The 17489-nt window shown below is 53.0% G+C and overlaps 1 protein-coding gene and 2 long non-coding RNA genes across 7 annotated transcripts in view; 1 reads left to right on the top strand and 2 right to left on the bottom strand.

Moving 5' to 3' along the window:
* On the bottom strand, positions 1 to 11327 carry JPH4 (junctophilin 4). 2 transcript variants are annotated; one of them, XM_058738588.1, is made up of 6 exons: positions 9223 to 11310; positions 8146 to 8695; positions 6603 to 7374; positions 3459 to 3577; positions 2602 to 3134; positions 1 to 1673 (listed from the first exon to the last, which is right to left on the bottom strand). In XM_058738588.1, exons 2-6 carry the CDS (start codon positions 8522 to 8524, stop codon positions 1590 to 1592), a joined length of 1887 nt encoding a protein of 628 aa, XP_058594571.1. In that variant the 5' UTR covers positions 8525 to 8695; positions 9223 to 11310; the 3' UTR covers positions 1 to 1589. The 2 variants fall into 2 exon arrangements, 1 of the variants encoding a protein (XP_058594571.1); XR_009264307.1 differs by lacking the exon at positions 1 to 1673 and having other exon boundaries at positions 3022 to 3134; positions 6559 to 7374; positions 9223 to 11327.
* LOC131516987 (uncharacterized) overlaps positions 8975 to 17489 on the top strand; it is a 19198-nt gene continuing 10683 nt past the window's right edge. Inside the window, exons 1-4 of one of the 4 annotated variants that reach the window (XR_009264326.1) lie at positions 8975 to 9112; positions 11863 to 11936; positions 16094 to 16340; positions 16653 to 16818. This is a non-coding gene — a long non-coding RNA (uncharacterized LOC131516987). Of the gene's footprint in view, positions 9113 to 11832; positions 11937 to 14457; positions 14550 to 16093; positions 16341 to 16652; positions 16819 to 17489 lie in introns of those variants that run through there. The other 3 variants (XR_009264327.1, XR_009264325.1, XR_009264328.1) reach the window with 3 other exon arrangements.
* Positions 11935 to 17489, bottom strand: part of LOC131516986 (uncharacterized) — a 14157-nt gene continuing 8602 nt past the window's right edge. Inside the window, exons 4-8 of the long non-coding RNA XR_009264324.1 lie at positions 16626 to 17174; positions 16322 to 16523; positions 16007 to 16203; positions 14335 to 14559; positions 11935 to 12553 (exon numbers count right to left, since the gene is read on the bottom strand). This is a non-coding gene — a long non-coding RNA (uncharacterized LOC131516986). The remainder of the gene's footprint in view (positions 12554 to 14334; positions 14560 to 16006; positions 16204 to 16321; positions 16524 to 16625; positions 17175 to 17489) is intronic.

Here is a 17489-nt window from a genome sequence, read left to right on the forward strand (position 1 = left end):
CCTTTTTTGAACTTTTTTATTAATATATTTTTTGTTAAATTTCTTTGTATTTTTTTCCTGCAAGACTTGGTGTTGGCGGCACTGTTGTAGTTTAACTTCAATCCCAAATTCCATGAAATAGAAATCAGAAGTAAAGGTTTAGAGGGGAGGGAGGGAGGCAGGCCAAGGAGTAAACAGAGTTTGACTAGAAAAAAAGAAGAGGGTATGTATGGTGGGCATTCCCAGGCAAGGCCATTCCTTGAGGGAGGGGATTGGCAGGCAGCTTGCGTCTGCCTCATGCAGGGGAGGGAGGAAAGATCCCCTGGGGACCCTACAGAGGGGTCCCCCTCTTCCTAGGGCTTCCTGCCCCCAGGGGAAAGCTATTAACAGGGATCAGCCACAATCTCAAACAGGGCTCTCCACCCACCTCTCACCCTGGTTTGACTGCCACCTCTGCCCTGCCTGGAAAGTGTGTGAGAGATTGGCTTCCTTCGATCCCTCTTTCTGTTGTTTTCCCATTTCACAAGATCCTGATGTGATGGGGGGAAGGGATATAACCCATTTAGACTACTAAACTTGTCACAGCTTCTGCTGCTCTGAGTTCCTCTTACCTAGGCTGGTTGTGTTCCCCAAAATGCCTCCCTGCAACCCGCACACCACAACTGCCAGAGTTGGGGAGTGGGGTCCTAGCTCAAGTGCCTCTAACCCTCAGCAATAGAAATGTCTTCTTCAGGCCCCTTAGAAGTCTAATCAAAGGCCACAAGTGAGTCCAGACCAACCAAATAAATTTTAGCGGGGGAGAAGAGGGTGGGAGAGGTCAGTGGGTAGACGTGACTGCGTTAGACATTTTCTTTCCTTTACACATTGCTCTTGACAAGGCATGCCACCCTAGGGGGGTTGGACGAGAGGCTGGCTGTTGAGGAAAGGAAGAGGGAGATCCTAGGGAGTCATTCTACTTTTCATCTCCCCTATCTCCTTCAGGGAAGGATGGAGTTAGGCGAGAACCTAGTTCAGTGCTTGGAGGTGAGATCGGATCCTCCAAGGTCAGAGATGGAGGCCATACCTCCTCCAGCTCTTCCACTAGGCCTCAGAGGGACACCAGGCCCCTTGGGTCAGGGAGCCACAGCAGCTCAGCCAGTGCCTTGCCCAGTATACAGTCATCCCTTCTCCATTTTCTTCTTCCTTCCCACTCAGCTTCCAGGAGACCCCTCAGGATACCAAACCCCCACCCTCACCGAAGTTCAGGTCTAAAGAAAAGGCGGGGAGGACATGGGGCAATGGTCTGACTTAGATTTGTGTGTCTCAGAGAAGAGAGCAACTCTGAGCGAGAAAAGCCCTTCATATGTAAACAATCTAGAGAGAGAGGTGGGGCAGGGTGGGGAAGAGAGTGAGGAAGACAGAGACAGATCCAGAATAAATGAGAGAATCTGAAAGGACAGCTGGAAAGAAAAAGCAAAAGACAAAAACAAAGGGGGAGCAGAAAAGAATGGGAAGGGAGAAGAGAAAGAAAGAGAGGAGAAAAAAACAACCAGGAGGAGGAAAAGAGAAAAAGGCAGGTCAAAGAAGTGAAGAGGCAGCAACCGAAGCCAGAACTAGGCTGGGCAGGAGCCTCAGGTGAGGAGCTGGGAGAACAGGAACGCCAGGCTGAGGTCCAGGAGGGCCACGGCTCCCACCACCAGGGGGTTGGCAGCTCCCTAGAGAGATAAGGGGAAGGAAATGCAGTCTCAGTCCCTAAGGACCGTGTCCAGCGACAGGTCCCAACTTCCTGCCCTGGCAAGTGGCAAAGCTGAAGGGTCCCAGGCTCCTCTCTTCAGAGGTCAGAGCAGGGGCGTGTCCAACCTTTGCTTTAGATTGCAGAAACACCTCTCTTCTCCCAGGCAGGGCCCCGCCTTCTCTCAGGCTCCCTCAAGTCGGGAACAGCCCTTCCTCCCTCCTCCCTCGACTCCCCTCCCACTAGCAGCATGTCACGTGGCCCAGGCAGAAGGTGCCTGGCCTTAGTAGCAGACGCTGGCAGCAGCAGCCAGTACTGCAGTAAAGCAGAGGGATGAAGGGGTGAGGATGTAGTTGCTAGGAAACAGGAGAGGCCCGGCATCCAATCAGAGTAGAGGGTTCTGGGGAAACTCCACCCCTCCCAGTTTTCTGCCTCCTTTCCCATTTCCCTTCTTCCCAGCAGAGGGAGGGAGACTCAGGGTAGGGAGGGAACAAGCTTTTCCTTTTTTATTTCTGGGCACCAAAGAGAGAAACTGTGGAGGTGGGGGGGGGGGGTGGAGTAGGAAACCAGGAGCTGGAAATGATATGGAAGGAGAACAGGGAAAGATGTTTTGGCTCTACCATTACTTATTGGTAACCTTGGGCAAATTACTTTAAGTGCTCTGGGCCTCAGTTTCCCCATCTGTCAAACGAAAGAGCTGGAGATGAAGGTTTCTAAGGTTGCTTGCAGTTCACAAGTTCCCTTTTTTTTTTTTTTTTTTAAGGTGGGATATGGTCCAAGACTGGGCAGGCAGAAAGGAATCTGAGTCCAAATCAGAGCCCCTAAAGGGATCAGAGAGATGTCTGGAAAGGATGACAGGCAAGGCTTTGAGGAGAAAAGGGGCCACAAAGCGGGGATGGAGGGCATCTCACCGGCTGGATGGGCCTCTCCGTTGCAGCAGGCTCCTCAAACTCTTCCATCAGGCACCCGGCTTCAGGACCCCTTGAGAATGGGCCCCTCAGGACTGGCGTGGCCATGGGCTCAGGCTCCAAGCGCCCTGGGGTTCTCAGCTGGGGCAAGGGCTCTTCGTCTTCCCCTTCCTCCTCTCGAAGACTTCCAGAGCTGTCACTGCAGCCTCCGAGGAGTGGGGAACCGTCTCTGGGCCCTGGCCCCTGCATCCCAGCCTCATCCTCGGCCTCATAGCCAGCTAGTTCCTCTGCCTGCTCACCTGGCCCCCCCCACTCCTCAGGCCAAGCTTTGGGGCTGGAGAAGGGACCCCGGTCCCCTCCAGGAGGCAGTGGGCTCCGGCGGGCAGGGGGTCGCCAGGGTTGGCGGGAGGAGGCAGGACTACTGGGCAGTTCAGGGGAGCCCTCTGAGGGGGTCAGTCCATTCTCGTATACCCCAGGGCTGTCCTCATCCAAGGGTTCTGTGTCGGAACCTTCTGAGTCTTGCCGGGGTCTGCGGCCTGCAGCAGGGATAGCTGAGAATCAGAAGGGCCTAACTGGCCTTGGGAAGCAAGAGCTATAGCTTTATCCCTCTCTCTGGGCACCTCCCAGGACTTTGCATCCCCAGGCTTACAGCCTCTCATAGCCAGACCCCAAGCCCCTAGTCCTTATTACTAAATTTCATAAGTTCCCGGTTGCACTCTCCAAACAACTGGGTCTGGCCCCCCTCTTCATCCCCTTAGACCCTCATACCTTGGCTTTTTCATCCCCAGTCCTCTGTAGGGACTTCCTTCCCTTTCCCCACACCTGAGCCCCTCCAGCTCCCCAGGCTGCCCACGCCTCACCTGGGGCCTCTAACATGGGTTGCAGGTCCTGGGCTATCAGTTTGGCCATTCGAGCTGCCTCCACAGCCTTCTCAGCGACGCTGCTGGCTGCCACTGCCTTTAGAAGGGCATCTGCCGCCCTGTCGGGTTCCAGGGGCAAGGACTTAGCAGACCTGCTCCGATGCTCCAGTCCCCTGGCCCATGTTCCTGCCACATCATGTCCTCTGGATTTGAGCTCACCTCTGGAGTCCTCACTCTTGCTCACACACTGCTGGCTGCTCCCTTCCCTGGCCTGGCAGGGCAGCTGGCTTCTGGTTTCCTCTCCTAGACCTGGGCTGTGACTGCTCTCATCACACTTTCTTGCTCCTTTCATACCTGCCACCATCATGTCCTGTAGTAACACCTTCCTTCTTCCAGCAACAGGGGCCAGGCCCTCCCTGGCTGCCCTCAACTCTGTTATCCCAGCCCCATCCTGCTCCCTTCCCAGGGACAGAGGAGACCTCATGCTCTTAGCACATCTCTCTGTAGTTGCACCTGCTTGGTACTTCCCAGCAGCTTTCCCTGCCCTGCCCCTTGTTCTGGGCCATCTGCTCCCTGTGCTAGGAGCCTTTGCCTCCTTTCCCCTTACTACTACTAACCCTGTCTCTTCATTGCAGACTTCCTAACATGAGAATTTCACAGGTTGCTTTTCTTCAGCCTCTTCTGTTATCACACTGTTCTTGCCTCTTGGTCATTGCCTCTGTCTCCCTGCACCATCACCTCCTTTCTGAGTTCTGGAACTGGGATAAGCATGGGTCTCCCCTTTCTGTTTTTCCTACTTCTTCTCCCAGCTACCATGCATGCTTTCTCACTATAGTGTTTACATCTTCTGAGGAAGCTCTTAGTTTCCTTCCCTTTCACATGTCTCTCCCATTGTGCCCTGCTCTGTGGGTACAGGCCACCATGAAGCATTATCAGTCCTTTCCCCATGGTTGTTTCCCAGTTCTCCCTCTGATGTCAGATGCTTCCTCAATTTACCTTCCCTTTCAACTTCTGCTGTTAATCACAGATGCCCTGTGATCATTAAATTAGTTCTGTAATCCTGACTGAAGGTGGGGCACAAAGGAACAGAGATAAAGGTAATCAGATATACTTGGGCTTAAATGGATCAAGACCCCTCTGGCCCCAGGCTTGTTTCATCTGGCTTAGGAAGGCAGACTGGGTATGGGGGTAGAGAGAAGTGTGGTGGTGTTCCTTGTAGTCTTAAGTCTATCCCCTCTTGACGTACCTCAGGAGATATTGTCAGCCTCCTCCCCTCAAATCTGCTGGGTTAAGGACTTTTAGAGCCTGTTTGGAGGGACCTCAGATGACCATGTTCTTCTGTCTTTGTGCTGTTAGACTCTATATGACTAGTCCCTTCCTGAAAGTAAGCTGGTCTCAGGGTTTAGGGCAGGGGATGACGATCACAGTCTTGGGTTGCATGGAATTCTATCGGCGGCCAAAAAACTGCAACACTGACAACTCGAGCCTGTTTCTGAGTTTGGAGGGTGTCGATGAGCAAGTCCTAGGCAGCAGAATCAGTCATCAGGCTACCTGGCAGAGGCACCTGCTGCTGAGGCTCTGCTGTTTCCATGGTAGCTGGCAACCAATCAGGTTTGCCAGGCCTGTTGCTGGGGAGAATAACCAGCCTCCTCCCACTGACTGATCTCTCAGCTCCTGGGATCAGTTTTTCCTGCCCATGCCTGTACTTCATCTAGGCTAAAGTGCTCCCTGGTGCCCTGCCCTCCCCCTTCCCTGGCTTAAGGCTCTGGACTCTAACCACCCAGACACTGAGATGTATCTACAGATAGACATCTCTGGCTCAGGCATCTACTTTGGAAATGACACGTTCCTACACATAACTTGATCACCCATTATACAAACTCACTGAAGCATATTTGGACACATCTTGGCCTCTGATCCTCTGAAACAGTCTCAAATTTAAACAAAATCCTTCAACTGTACACTCCCCTTTAAAGAAAATCCAACATGTGAAAATTTACATGTATGAGTTATATAAATTAGGGGCCTGTGAATCGCATTACAAATGGGTTTTTGGCTTTCTTTAGATCTGTGCTATCGAATCCAGCATTTAAAATGTAGCTAGTCTGATTTGAAATTATGTGCTATACATATAAAATATATATACTAGATTTCAAAGGCTTAGTAAAAAAAGTAATGTAAAATCCCTCATTAGTAATTTTATGTTGATTATATGTTGAAATCATCAAAATTTGGCTACACTGGTTTAAATAAAAATGTACTATTTAGGGGGCACCTGGCTGGCTCACTCTGCAGAATGTGCGATTCTTGATCTCAGGGTCATTTGGGTTCAAGCCCCGGGTTGGGCCTAAGACTTACTTAAAAAAAAAAAAAGTACTATTTAAATTCAATTTACCTGTTTCTTTTTAAATCTTTTCACATGGCTACTAGAAGATTTAAAATTATATATTTGGCTTACATTATATTCCTACTGCACAGTGCTGCTTTAGATAATAAGGTCCTCGATGCATGGAAATGTAATCTGAATTACAGAAAGGAAATTTCATTTACAGGCAAGCCTCCTCCCCTCAAACCTTTATCAATTGGGTAAAGGAAGGCAGAGGAGGCAAAGGTGACAGGAACTATCTTTTCATGTGGATAGATCAGCTGTACAAACTAGATCTCCCCAAGGCTGGAATTCTATCAGTCTGGTGGGCAGGCTAGGAGGTGGCTAGGAATGCACACTCCCTGTCTCCCTGACCCAGGCTGCTGCCCCCAGCTGCAAGAGGAAGACTAGGGACATGTCTGACTTCCAAGAGGTTTCTGAGCCTGTATAAGCCAGCGCTCATTGCTACTCCCACACACAACAATGACACACATCCCCACAAAAGACACTAAGACACACTTATAGTCTAACACGGCTTCCCTCAAATACCCAGCCACCCACGGTTACACCCACATCCACCTGTAGCCTCAGATATAAACACTCCTGGTACCCAGGGCTACAACTGCTTGGCCCTAGGCCTGTTCTTCCCCATCAAGCCCTAGGCCTTTGGTCATGGCCCTCCTTTAGGCACTAACTACCCATCCCCCCCCCCCCCCCCAACTGTCCCCAGGGTACCTTCTCCACTTAGCCCAGCTTTGGCCTCTGCAGCGGATGCCCACCTGGCAGCGGCGATCTCCTGACGCTGGCGGGCAGCGCTCACGGCTCGACGGGCGCCTTCGACAGCCCTGTCCACCTTCTCCTTGACTTTGCCCCGCCGAAGGGCCAGAGGCAGGAGGCTGCGCACGCGCCCCCCGTGCACCAGCCGGTTGCGCTTGTACTTGCCCTCCTCTCTGGAGCCGTCCGGGCGGGTGGTTCGTCCGTAGCCGTGCCGCCGGTTGCCCAGCCACTCGCCCTCGTAGCGCAGCCCGTTGGAGCGCTGGCTCACACCATAGCCGCTGCGCCGGTCTGCGCGCCATTCGCCCGCATACACCTCAGTGGCAGAGCCCTCAATGAGGGCGGGCGGAGCTGGGGCCGGGGGCCCGCTGGCTTCGGAGCCCGGGGGTCCTGTGCTGCCCACCTCACTGCTCACCTCGCTGCGCAGGGAGCCCCGCTTGCTGCCCAAGGAGCTGCGGCGCCCGCCAGCCCGGAGCCCGCTGAGCAGCAGCGAGCGGCGGAAGAACCCGCCGGCCGCGGGAGTGCGCTTGCGGGTGGACGCGCCTTCAGCGTCCCCCGGACCGGCCAGCACGAAGCCGCCCCGGGAGCCTGAGGCCGGGCTGCCTCCCTCGTCGCCCGGCAGGGGCAGGGGTGGGGGCGGTGTCGGGGGGTCGCTGTGGCCGGAGTCCAGGGAGGTGCGGCGGGGCGAGCGCAGCAGCGCCGCCTGATGGTAGGGCACACTCTGGCGCACCCCGTAGCCGTGGCGCTTCCCGGCCTGCCACTGGCCCTGGTAGGTGCCTGTGGGCGGGGTAGGACGGGGAGAAAGGGTCAAGACCCGCTGCTTCCTGCACCTTAGGCCCCAAGCGCCCCGAAGGCCCAAGTGTAGGGAGGGAGTGGTGGGGACAGTTAGCGTGGAGGTCGGGGAAAAGCACTAGGAGCTGGGACAGGCCAGGTTGGGTCAGAATGTGTGGGAGAACACGGTGAAGACCGACAGGTAGTAGGAGATCTGTGGATTTGGGGCGTGCAGGTAGACAGGGAAAGGGGTAGGGACGGGCAGGCTGGGGTGTATGAAGGACAGATAGTCCAGAGGGTGTGAGGGACAGGCTGACGGGGTGTTTAAGATAGTCATGTGACAGGCAGACAGGACTATGAGGAGCAAGCTGAGGAAATGTGAGGGGCAGGCGGAGCAGAGGTGTTATGGACAGGCAGGTGGAGAGGGGAGGTGTGGGACAGGCAGCAGGGGTGGAAGGGACAAGCAGATGGAGGGTGTGAGAGTCAGGTAGATGGGGGGGGGGGGTGTGAGGGACAGGCAGACAGGGAAGAGGTGAGGGCAGGCAGACTGCAGACTGGGTAGAGGGAGAAGCAGGCAGGGGCCAGACAAATTAGAGAGACGTGTGCGATGGGAGGAGAGGGCAACAAGATGGGAGCACGGGGCGCATATGAATGGGGAAGACATACAGGAGGACAGCGGGGCACAGGTGCAGATGGTGGGGAAGGCGTACACGGGACAGGCCGACGGGAAGGCGCACGCGGACGAGCAGACAGACAGTAGTGGGCCGGGCCCCGCACCTCCGTCGGAGTAGGTCTCGGTGCCGTAGCCGTCCTGGAAGCCGTCCTTCCAGAGCCCGGCGTAGCGCAGGCCCGACACGCTCTCCCACACGCCGCTGCGCCCCTTCAGCCCGCCCAGCCACTCGCCGCGGTACGTCCAGCGGCTCTTGCGCTCCACGCCCAGCCCTTCGCGCTTGCCCTGCTGCCAGTGGCCCTGGTAGCTGTGTCCGCCGGGCCCCGTGAAGACGCCCAGTGACTCGAAGCCGTGCGCCCAGCAGCCGCTGTACTCGCCCTGGGCGCCGGGCCCCGTGCACACGCCGTAGCCATGTGCCCGCCCCGCCTCCCAGCCCCCCACGTAGCAGCCCCCGTCGTCAAAGTCGAACTTGCCCCCGGGGGACATGCATGTAGTTGGCGCGGCCTCAGCCCCCCGGCGGCTCAGCGCATCCTGGGGCTGGAGAGCCGGCTGGGGGCCTGCGAACGGGGCGAGGCCTGGGGGCGGGGGCAGTTAGACCGGGGCCGGGCGGGGGGGCCCCAGCGCGGGCTGGCAGGGCCGGACCCTCATCCTGAGTGGCTGCGGAGAAAGAGGGGGGAAGTGGCGAGCGAGGCCCCTCCTCTTTGCCCGCCGCTCCCTGGCCCAGAGGCTCTGGGGCATCAGCACCGCCCCCCAACCCCCCACCCTTCGGCAGCATCTTCCAGCAGCTCTTAAGCTTTGGGGGCATGGGGGCTCCCCCACCCCTCCTTCCTGTTGAGAGCCCCTCCCAGGACTTGGGGCCCCAACCCCAAGCAGGAGTCCCGTTTCTCCAGCCTGGAACCCCAAAGTGTCGGGTGTGGATGGCAGTTGCTGGGGGGGGGGGGGTCCTGAGAGGGGGTTGGGCAGAGTCGTAGGCCGTCCGCTCCTCAGGCTGCTGTCAGGACCCTTCTGCCCCGATTTTCTGGCATCCCAGGCAAGGGGTGGAGGATGAAAATGTAGGGGGGAGATCGGACCAAGGTGGGCAGTGGGTTTGGTGGGGGGAAAGATGGGGATGGAGGAGGCTCCGCAGGGAAAAGACGAGGGTGGGGATGGGCAGACAGGCGGAAGGGAGGGGGCAGGTTACTCACCATGTGGGCTGGGGCTCAGGCTGCCTCCCAGGCACAGCATCCATGGCAGGATACCTCCACTCCCACCTCGTCCCGGCAAGTCAAAGCCCCCTCCCCTTCCGGAGAGACCGCTCCTACCCAGAGAGCGAAGGTGGGGGAGCCGCAAGAGAGAGTCCCCTCTCTCCCCAGCTGGAGGAGCAGACGATGGGGGTGGGGGGCGAGGTAGTGGCAGGGGTGGGGGGGGGATGAGAATAGTGGAGGGGAAAATTTTTGCCTTGGATGGAGATAGGGAAGAGGAGCTGGGAACTGGATGGGAAAGGAGAGGGGGCTATCAAAAGGAGGTGTTTTTTATTATTTTTTTCCCTTCTTATGGTTGGGAAAGGAAAAAAAAAAATCAAAATTCCGATTCCATCCCAGCACAAATCAATGTTTGCTCCATCCCAGCATCACGGGGGAGGCTGGGCCAGGCAGATTTAAAGGGGCAGGGAGAAGAGAGAAGAGGAGAGGGTGGGGAGAGAAGGAGAGGAAGAAGACACAGTGGCGATGTTAGCAGTGTGTGTGGGGGACCCAGGCAGGAAAGGATGGGTGCCGGCTAAATCTGAGGTGAAAGTAGAGGCAGGTAGAGAGGAGAATGAGGGGCACAGAGACCCCCCCCCCCCCTAGGGTGGAAAGAAACCCAGGGATGCCGGCGGCGGGGAGTGGGGTGAGACCGAGGGTTGGGGGAGAGGGGGAGGGGAGCACAGCGAGAGGGAGGAGACTGAGCTGAAGATGGGGAGGCTGGGGGAGGCTGAAGGCAGGCGGGGGAGGAGAGATACAGGCGAGGCCGGGAGAGGGCGAGAGGAATACAAAGAAAGAGGTGCAGGGGTGAGAGCTAAGGAGGGGGAGATGCTGTGGGGGAGGGAGGGGGGACCCATTCTGGGCCTGCTGAGGGTTGGCAAGGAGGAGAGAAGCAGGGGAGGAGGAGGAAGGAGAAAGAAATAGATAGGGAGAGTGAGAGTGAATAAGGGTTGTAAGGGAGAGCGAGAAAGCTCTGCACAGGGAAGGCCTGGCATGGGCATAGAAATCCAGGCAGCTAGAGCCCAAGCAGAGACAGGAGGGCCGGAAGTGGTGTTCGTGGGGCTCTAGGGAGAAGGATGAACCTGCCAGCCGCTTGGACTGAAGCCAGGAAGCCTTTGGGCATGGATGCCTGTGTCCACCAAACCCACTGTCCTCCAGAAGTAACTGCTGCAGGGGGCCAGAAAGCTCCACTACTTGCACTTTCTGGGGAAGCCTGAGATGGGGCCCTGCAGGAAGACTGGCTTCACCAGTGCTTTTCCAGATCTCACCATCTTCCACCTCTGCTGACTATTTCTCCCTGGGTTGTCTCTCCGAAGGGGGAAGGGTGGTATGAGGGGTGTATTGTTTTTGAATGGTGAACAAGGGTTCGTCCTTGGTAGTGCCATGAAGACTCTGGGGCTTTGGAGCCTTTTGTAAACCTAGGGGCTAAGACACATAGACATGTTTGGGTGGGCCCTTATTGTGGTAAGCCCCCCTTTGGTCGACCACCACTCCAACCACTCACTAGAGGGGGAGCGCATCCTGGGCCTTCCTTTTTACAGACTGAAATAGGCACATGCTGTCTTTCTGCCCCTCAGCTTACTGATGCATCTATCCTGCACCTAAGCATTTAGGAGGGAAGATACTGTCCAGTTACACACAATGGGGTAAATAGTCAGATATACCCAACTGCTTTTATTTTCATACAAAGTCAGGCCCATCCATTTTACAAAGAGAACTGAGGCCCAGAGGGGAAAGTCATTCACTGGAGGTTACACAGCTGAGGTGGCAGAGCTAGGATTAGAACGCTAGACTTCAGACCTCTGAGCCCTATAATTCTTCCCAGGATTCCATGTACTTGGGAACCTCCCTCAGACTCAGGAGCTCCGTTTTGAGTACTTTAGTAAAATAAAGAGCATGAGGTTTGGAATAAACAGGAATTACCCTTGCAATGTATTTTCCCAAAGATGGATACAAAGTTGGAGAAATGTGTATATTTTAAGTCTCCAGGGCAGGGATCACATCTTCTAAGTGCTTTGCACAGAACAGGGCAGCTGTGAGTCTACTTGGGCCAAGACTACCAAGTCTACTTGGTAGAGAGGACTTTCCTCCCTCCCTCCCTGCCTCCCTCTCTTCTTTCCTTCCTCCCTCCCTCCCTTCCTTCCTCCCTTCCTTCCTTCCTCCTTTCCTTCCTTCCTCCCTCCCTCCCTCCCTCCCTGCCTCCCTCTCTTCTTTCCTTCCTTCCTTCCTTCCTTCCTTCCTTCCTTCCTTCCTTCCTTCCTTCCTCCCTCCCTCCCTCCCTCCCTCCATTTTGCCATTTAGCAGACATTTACATAGTTTACTGTGTACCAGGCACATTGCTAGGTGCTAGAGACCGAGTGTCGTCCTCATGGAGCTTACTAGCAAAAAACTAACCAACTCACTAGTAAACTAACAAGTAACTCTAGTGTAGTTAGTGCTATAACAGTTTCGAGGGGTAGAAGAGAGTAGAGATGGAAACTAAGTTAGGCTGGCTCCCTAGGGAAAGAGGTATCTTAAAGGATGAATCCAGAAAGGATTCTGGAGCAAGCCAACCACCCTCGCATTCCTCACCCTCAGATATTCAGGACTTCCTTCTCCACACAGGGCCTCATCCTACTCAGCCCCTAAGATTTTCCTGTTCTCCAAGAAAAGGGAAGAATAAGAAATCTACAGGACTGGTGAGACCTGTGCCCTGTTCTTTAGGGAGAAAGGGTGGGAGGGGTAAGTGGAAGGTAGGAATTGATGCCTGCTCGGTGGAGTGACTCTGGACAGAATTCCAGGCTGCAAAGCAATGTGTAGAGCTGATGAAGCCCTGAAGAAGTCACTGGCAGAACTATCCTTGAACTTGGCACACTGTCCCAGCCCCCAATATCTCCCTGAGTGAGGCAGTCTTCCAGCCCCAGTCTGGTTTGTCCCTGCAGATCCTATAATCCCTTCTTTTAAATCAGAGGTGCTTTTTTTTGGAGGGTGCACTGGTTTGTTTTGCCACAATGTACCATCATGCTGAGGTCATAGAAAAGGGAACCAACCAGTAGAGCAGCTCTGTGCTTGGAGCTGGGCACTGTGTGTGGCACTTTACCTGCATTACTGCATTCAGTCCAATGGAAATGTAACTGTAGGGGCGCCTGGGTGGCTCAGTTGGTTGGGCATCCGACTTCTGTTCAGGTCATGATCTTGTGGTCCGTGAATTTGAGCCCCGAGTTGGGCTCTGTGCTGACGGCTCAAAGCCTGGAGCCTGCTTCAGATTCTATGTCTCCCTCTTTCTCTGCCCCTCCCATGCTCATGCTCTGTCTCTCTGTCAAAAATAAATATATATATAAAAGAAAGAAAGAAAGAAAGAAAGAAAGAAAGAAAGAAAGAAAGAAAGAAAGAAAGAAAGAAAGAAAGAAAGAAAAAAGAACTGTAACCATAAGCAGACCAGGCTGGAGGGTCTGAGAACAGGGCTTTCAAAGATGGTCAGATCTATGTCTGAATCCCACCTGTACTGTTTATTAGATGGGTAAAACTGAGCACATTCCCTAATTTTCCTGAGCCACAGTTCGTGTAGTTCTTAAGATGGCAGTGCCCTAATCTACTCCAGAGCTTATTGTAAGGATTGAAATGACCATGTATGAATGGTGTGTGTGATTGTATATGCAGAAACCCCCCCCAAGCATACTGCCTAGGACATAGTGAAGACCCAGTAAATGGTGGCTTGAAAAATAGGTTGGTGTTATGCCAGTTTTATAGGTGAGGAATCTGGGACCCAGATGTGAATTTGCTCAATGTTGCATGGCTAATACATGGCAGTCCTTGGAGCTGAATGTATCTCAGACCCCCAAGTTGGTATACTTCCACAAAGGCAATTTGGGGACCTATTTATAAAAGACATGCTTATTGTAGAATTAAGAAAATAAAGGACAATATCAAGAATAGAAATCACCCCTAGTCTCACTGTATAACAAACATGTTAGCGTATTTTCATATGGTTTCCTTCTATGCACTTTTTATTTTTATTTTTTTAGAGAGAGAGCCAGCATGAGTGGGGAGGGGCAGAAGCAGAGGGAGAGAGAATCTTAAGCATTCTCCACCCTGCCACATGCCTTGATGTCACAATTTGGGGATCATGACCTGAGCCAAAACCAAGAGTCAGACACTCAACCAACTGAGCCACCCAGGCACCCCTATGCACTTTTCATTTAACATACTCAGTTAAATACTACATATGCAATTTTGATTCCTACTTATTTGCTTTGCATCACATAAGCATTTTTCCACATCATGAAAACACTCTTGCGTTTTTAATGGCTGCATAATATCCCACTATTTGGATGCAGCATAATTTGTTTAACCATCCCAGCATAGCACTTTTTTTTTTTTTTGCCATTTGCACAGTTCTTGCTATTAAAAATTAACATCTTTTATACAAATCTTTGCATCTCTGATGCTTTCTTCTAAAAATATCATGGCAAATTCATAGCATATAGCAAAGCAGACAAAAACAAAACAAAACAAAACAGAATAAAGAACTGTCATGTAATCATCATCCAGCCTCAGTGATGATCACACTTGGCTTATCTTGTTTTTTCCTCTCCCATTTATTTCAAATTTTGGGTTTCATGTTATTTGAGTATTGATTTTTTTGAAGCTGGATTCCTAACAGAATTACTGGGTCAGAGGATAGAATGCTTAGTAAGATTTTGGATTTATTTTGCTCGGATCACTTGCAGAAGGGTTATACAAATTTGTACTCTCACGAATTGTGCATGAGAGTGCTGGTCTTATTGCACCCCGGCCTGCATTAACTTTTAGTTATAACACACACACACATTCACACAGACACACACCTCTTTTTTAACACACCTTTTGCCAACTTGGCAGGTGAAAGGGCTTTCTTTATATACATTTGTTTAATTGGTCTCTGGACTTACATTGAGAAGGCACCTGGTGACCACAGTGGAGTAAACCCTCCTGAAAAACCCCTAGGAAACACACTTGTACTTCCTGGGGACCCTAGCCAGGACCTGTGGGGTGGGGGATTCATTTTTCCTGCTATGCTGGGACCAGGGCAGGGAGGAGCTTGGGAAGAATGCTCACCTCATCCCATGGGCAGCCACCAGGGGTCAGGATGGGGCCAGAGATCCTGATGGTGGGAGCGAGGGTAAGAATGGCCAGCAGCCAGACCCTGCATTTCCTCTGTCTGACCACAGCTGGCTGCACACACAGCTCCCCTCTGCTCCTCAGATGGTGATTCCAGAATGTTCTGGATGGCTGTCCCCTGCCTGATCGCTCCTGCCTCTGGCTGCTCCAAGGTTTGGCTTGCTAAAAAGAGAAAGGATGTTTGAGAATTCTATTCTGTTTCTCTCTCTACACACTGTGAGACCAAGTTCACCAGGAGCAGGGCTTTTTAACCGGAGGGCCATAGACTAAGGGACTCAAATAAAATGGGCAAGTGGGGCATGAATATCCATTCCCCACCCCTCCCTTGGGGAGAGGACAATATTTGTTTTGTGAGATTCTGAGAGGGGGGTCCATGCCCCTCTAAGTCCAGCATTTTCTGGTACCCCCACATGCCTCCTAAGCCCATTTGCTTCCTGTGGGTGCTGTGAAGGGAGCAGGTTAGTGTTGAAATCAGGGGTGGTCTTGGAGGTTATGCTAAGGGGTTGAACCTTCTGTATTATGCAGTGGAGCTGAGAGATAAGAGTCTGGGGGAGCCTGGGTGGCTCAGTCAATTGAGAGTCAAACTCAATTTTTTTTTTTTTTTGAAAGAGAGAGCAAGAGAGTGAGAGCCGGAGAGGGGCAGAGAGAGAGAGAATCCTAAGTAGGCTTTGCACTGTCAGTGCGGAGAGCAATGTGGGGCTCGAACTAATGAACTGCAAGATCATGACCCAAGCTGAAATCAAGAGTCAAATGCCTAACCAACTGAGCCACCGAGGTGCCCCAAGCATTCGACTCTTGATTTTGGCTCAAGTCATGATCCCAGGGTCGTGGGATTGAACCCCACATCAGGACCCACATTGAGCATGAAGCCTGCTTGAGATTCTTGATCTCTCTCTCTCTCTCTTTCTCTCTCCCCATCTGCCCACCCCTCTCTTTCAAAATGGGGAGGAGGGAGCTGAATTTTTCCTAGGGTGGGGTGGGGTGGGAGAAGGGAGGTGGGCACTCTAACCATCTGAGCAGTCAACGGGGCTGCACTAGATTTGGGTACACACCGACGTACCCTGCCTCACACTGTGTTTATGTGCATTAAATGACTGGCATGGTGAGCAGAGGATCAGGAGAAGGAAGGCTGATCCCAGGCCAGTGGTGGCCAGTGGATCTTGGAATCTGTACCTCTGAGCCATGGGTGGCAACAGGCACAAGATGTCCAAGGGGGAGAGAAACCAGTCAGGTTACTATCTGCCAGGGCACTGCTCTGAGTCTTACCTCAGCACTGCTGGCTCTCACAGCCCCTGCACCTGTGCGTCTGCGAGGTGGGGTTAGGGCCCCCTGGGATTCTCAGACCGGTGCTGGCTGGCCCCATGGGTGCAGCTGGGGTCTTGGAGAGGGTGAGAGTCAAGGCCAGAGTTATCCAGCACATCAGATATGAAGGAAAATTCATGAGCATTCCTAAATCCCACGTTAGTACTCCATTTTATTTCATAATAATGGTTTCAATTTGTATGTAAAGATAACCTGAAGATACAGCAAATTGTGATCATTACCCACATCCCTGTTTGGCAGCCACGGGAAGGGAAGGAGGCAACCGTTTAAACCACAATGATCATACTTATGTGCATACAGGACATTCGGCTTCAGGCTTCCTGGTGTCTGGTCTTCATTCTGGACTTAGCAGTTCACCCGTCTTATTTTCCAGAGCAGAATTTCACCTCTCGAGGCTGCAACTGCTTCTTCTCACAGAACTTCCTTATTAAATGGGGAACGAGCACATGTGAAAGGCACATTCACATCTAGTTGACTCTTTCTCTATGATGAAAATAGAGAAATTGAAAAAAATATTTTAAAACTGACATCTTTGAAGTAAACTGGGAACGACTGTTCAAAATGCTGTGTGCCAAGAATAAGTGCGGGGAGATTTCCACACCTGGGAAATTTGTTTTCAGGTAAAGAGGTTCCTCCTTCTGGCCTGGGGAGCCTACAGGGGTCCAAACCTCTCCTCCCTTGCCCTTGTGTGAGGCCTCCTTCCAGACATGGCAGCCGCAGACCCGGTTCCTGCTGTTTACACTCCAGGTTCTCCCTGGCAGGGCTGCTCTTTGTAACCATAGCGACCAGGAGGTGCCCCTGCACTGAGTGTTAGGTGGAAGAGAACAAGGGCTTTCACACCACGAGGTCACCCCCCCCTCCCACATACCTCCCTAATGAATCTCTGTTTACACGAGCACATTTACCTGTCCCATCTGTTGTTTGATTCATAGCTTTCCAACCACCCTGGAATAGGTCAAGATGGTGCAGGCCGATCATCATGTGAGGCACGGAGAAGTTGAAGGCGATTTCACCCTTCAGTGCGGACTAAGCAGCCAGCATGTCCCTGTTCCGTGGTGTGGATCGCTCGCCAAGAAAAACATGGGGCTGTATGCCTAGGTCAGCTCTAGAGTTTCTTATGTGGTATTATTTGTGGTTGTGCTGCCCTCCACCCCTACCCCTTGGCTCTGGAGGGCAGGGGCCCCAATTCAGTGCTAAGCAAAGCCTGAGGAGCAATAAGAAGCCAAAGGCAGTCACATGACCTCCGGTGTTGTTAGCCCCTTCCCAGGTCCCCCTGGGCTACTGGGTTCTCTGGATTTGTTCTAAAATTCAAAGCTCAAGCTACTCCAGCCAAATCCCCACGCTGGTGAGGAGGAGGCAGTCAGGGAGAGGGGAGATGAGGTGTGGGGGCGCAGCAAAGCTGTGACGAGCTGGGGACTGTTCCTTATGCTAGGCTCCAATGGCGTGGGAATCTGCTGCAGAAAGGAGAGGGAATGTTGGTGGGAGGCAGACAAAGAAGCCCAAAGCACTAAAGGTTGGGACAAACCTCTAGCAGCTGTGGTAGCTACGACTGGGCTGGACCCCCCTCCCTTTGGAATGCATTTGTACTAGTAAAACCCATTATCCGATGGGTTTGGGATGTGGCCAACTTAGGGTGAGAAGGGCAGAAGGGTGGGGGTCCCTGTAGGAGACAGGGGTAGAGTGAGGGTAAGGGGTGAAGTCACTTGACATTCAACTGTCCAGTAACTCCTCATGATAGACACGACTTGGATGTTAGGCCTGAGCTTGAC

The sequence above is a fragment of the Neofelis nebulosa genome, chromosome 7, assembly GCF_028018385.1.
Source record: "Neofelis nebulosa isolate mNeoNeb1 chromosome 7, mNeoNeb1.pri, whole genome shotgun sequence".
NCBI classification, from domain to species: domain Eukaryota; kingdom Metazoa; phylum Chordata; class Mammalia; order Carnivora; family Felidae; genus Neofelis; species Neofelis nebulosa.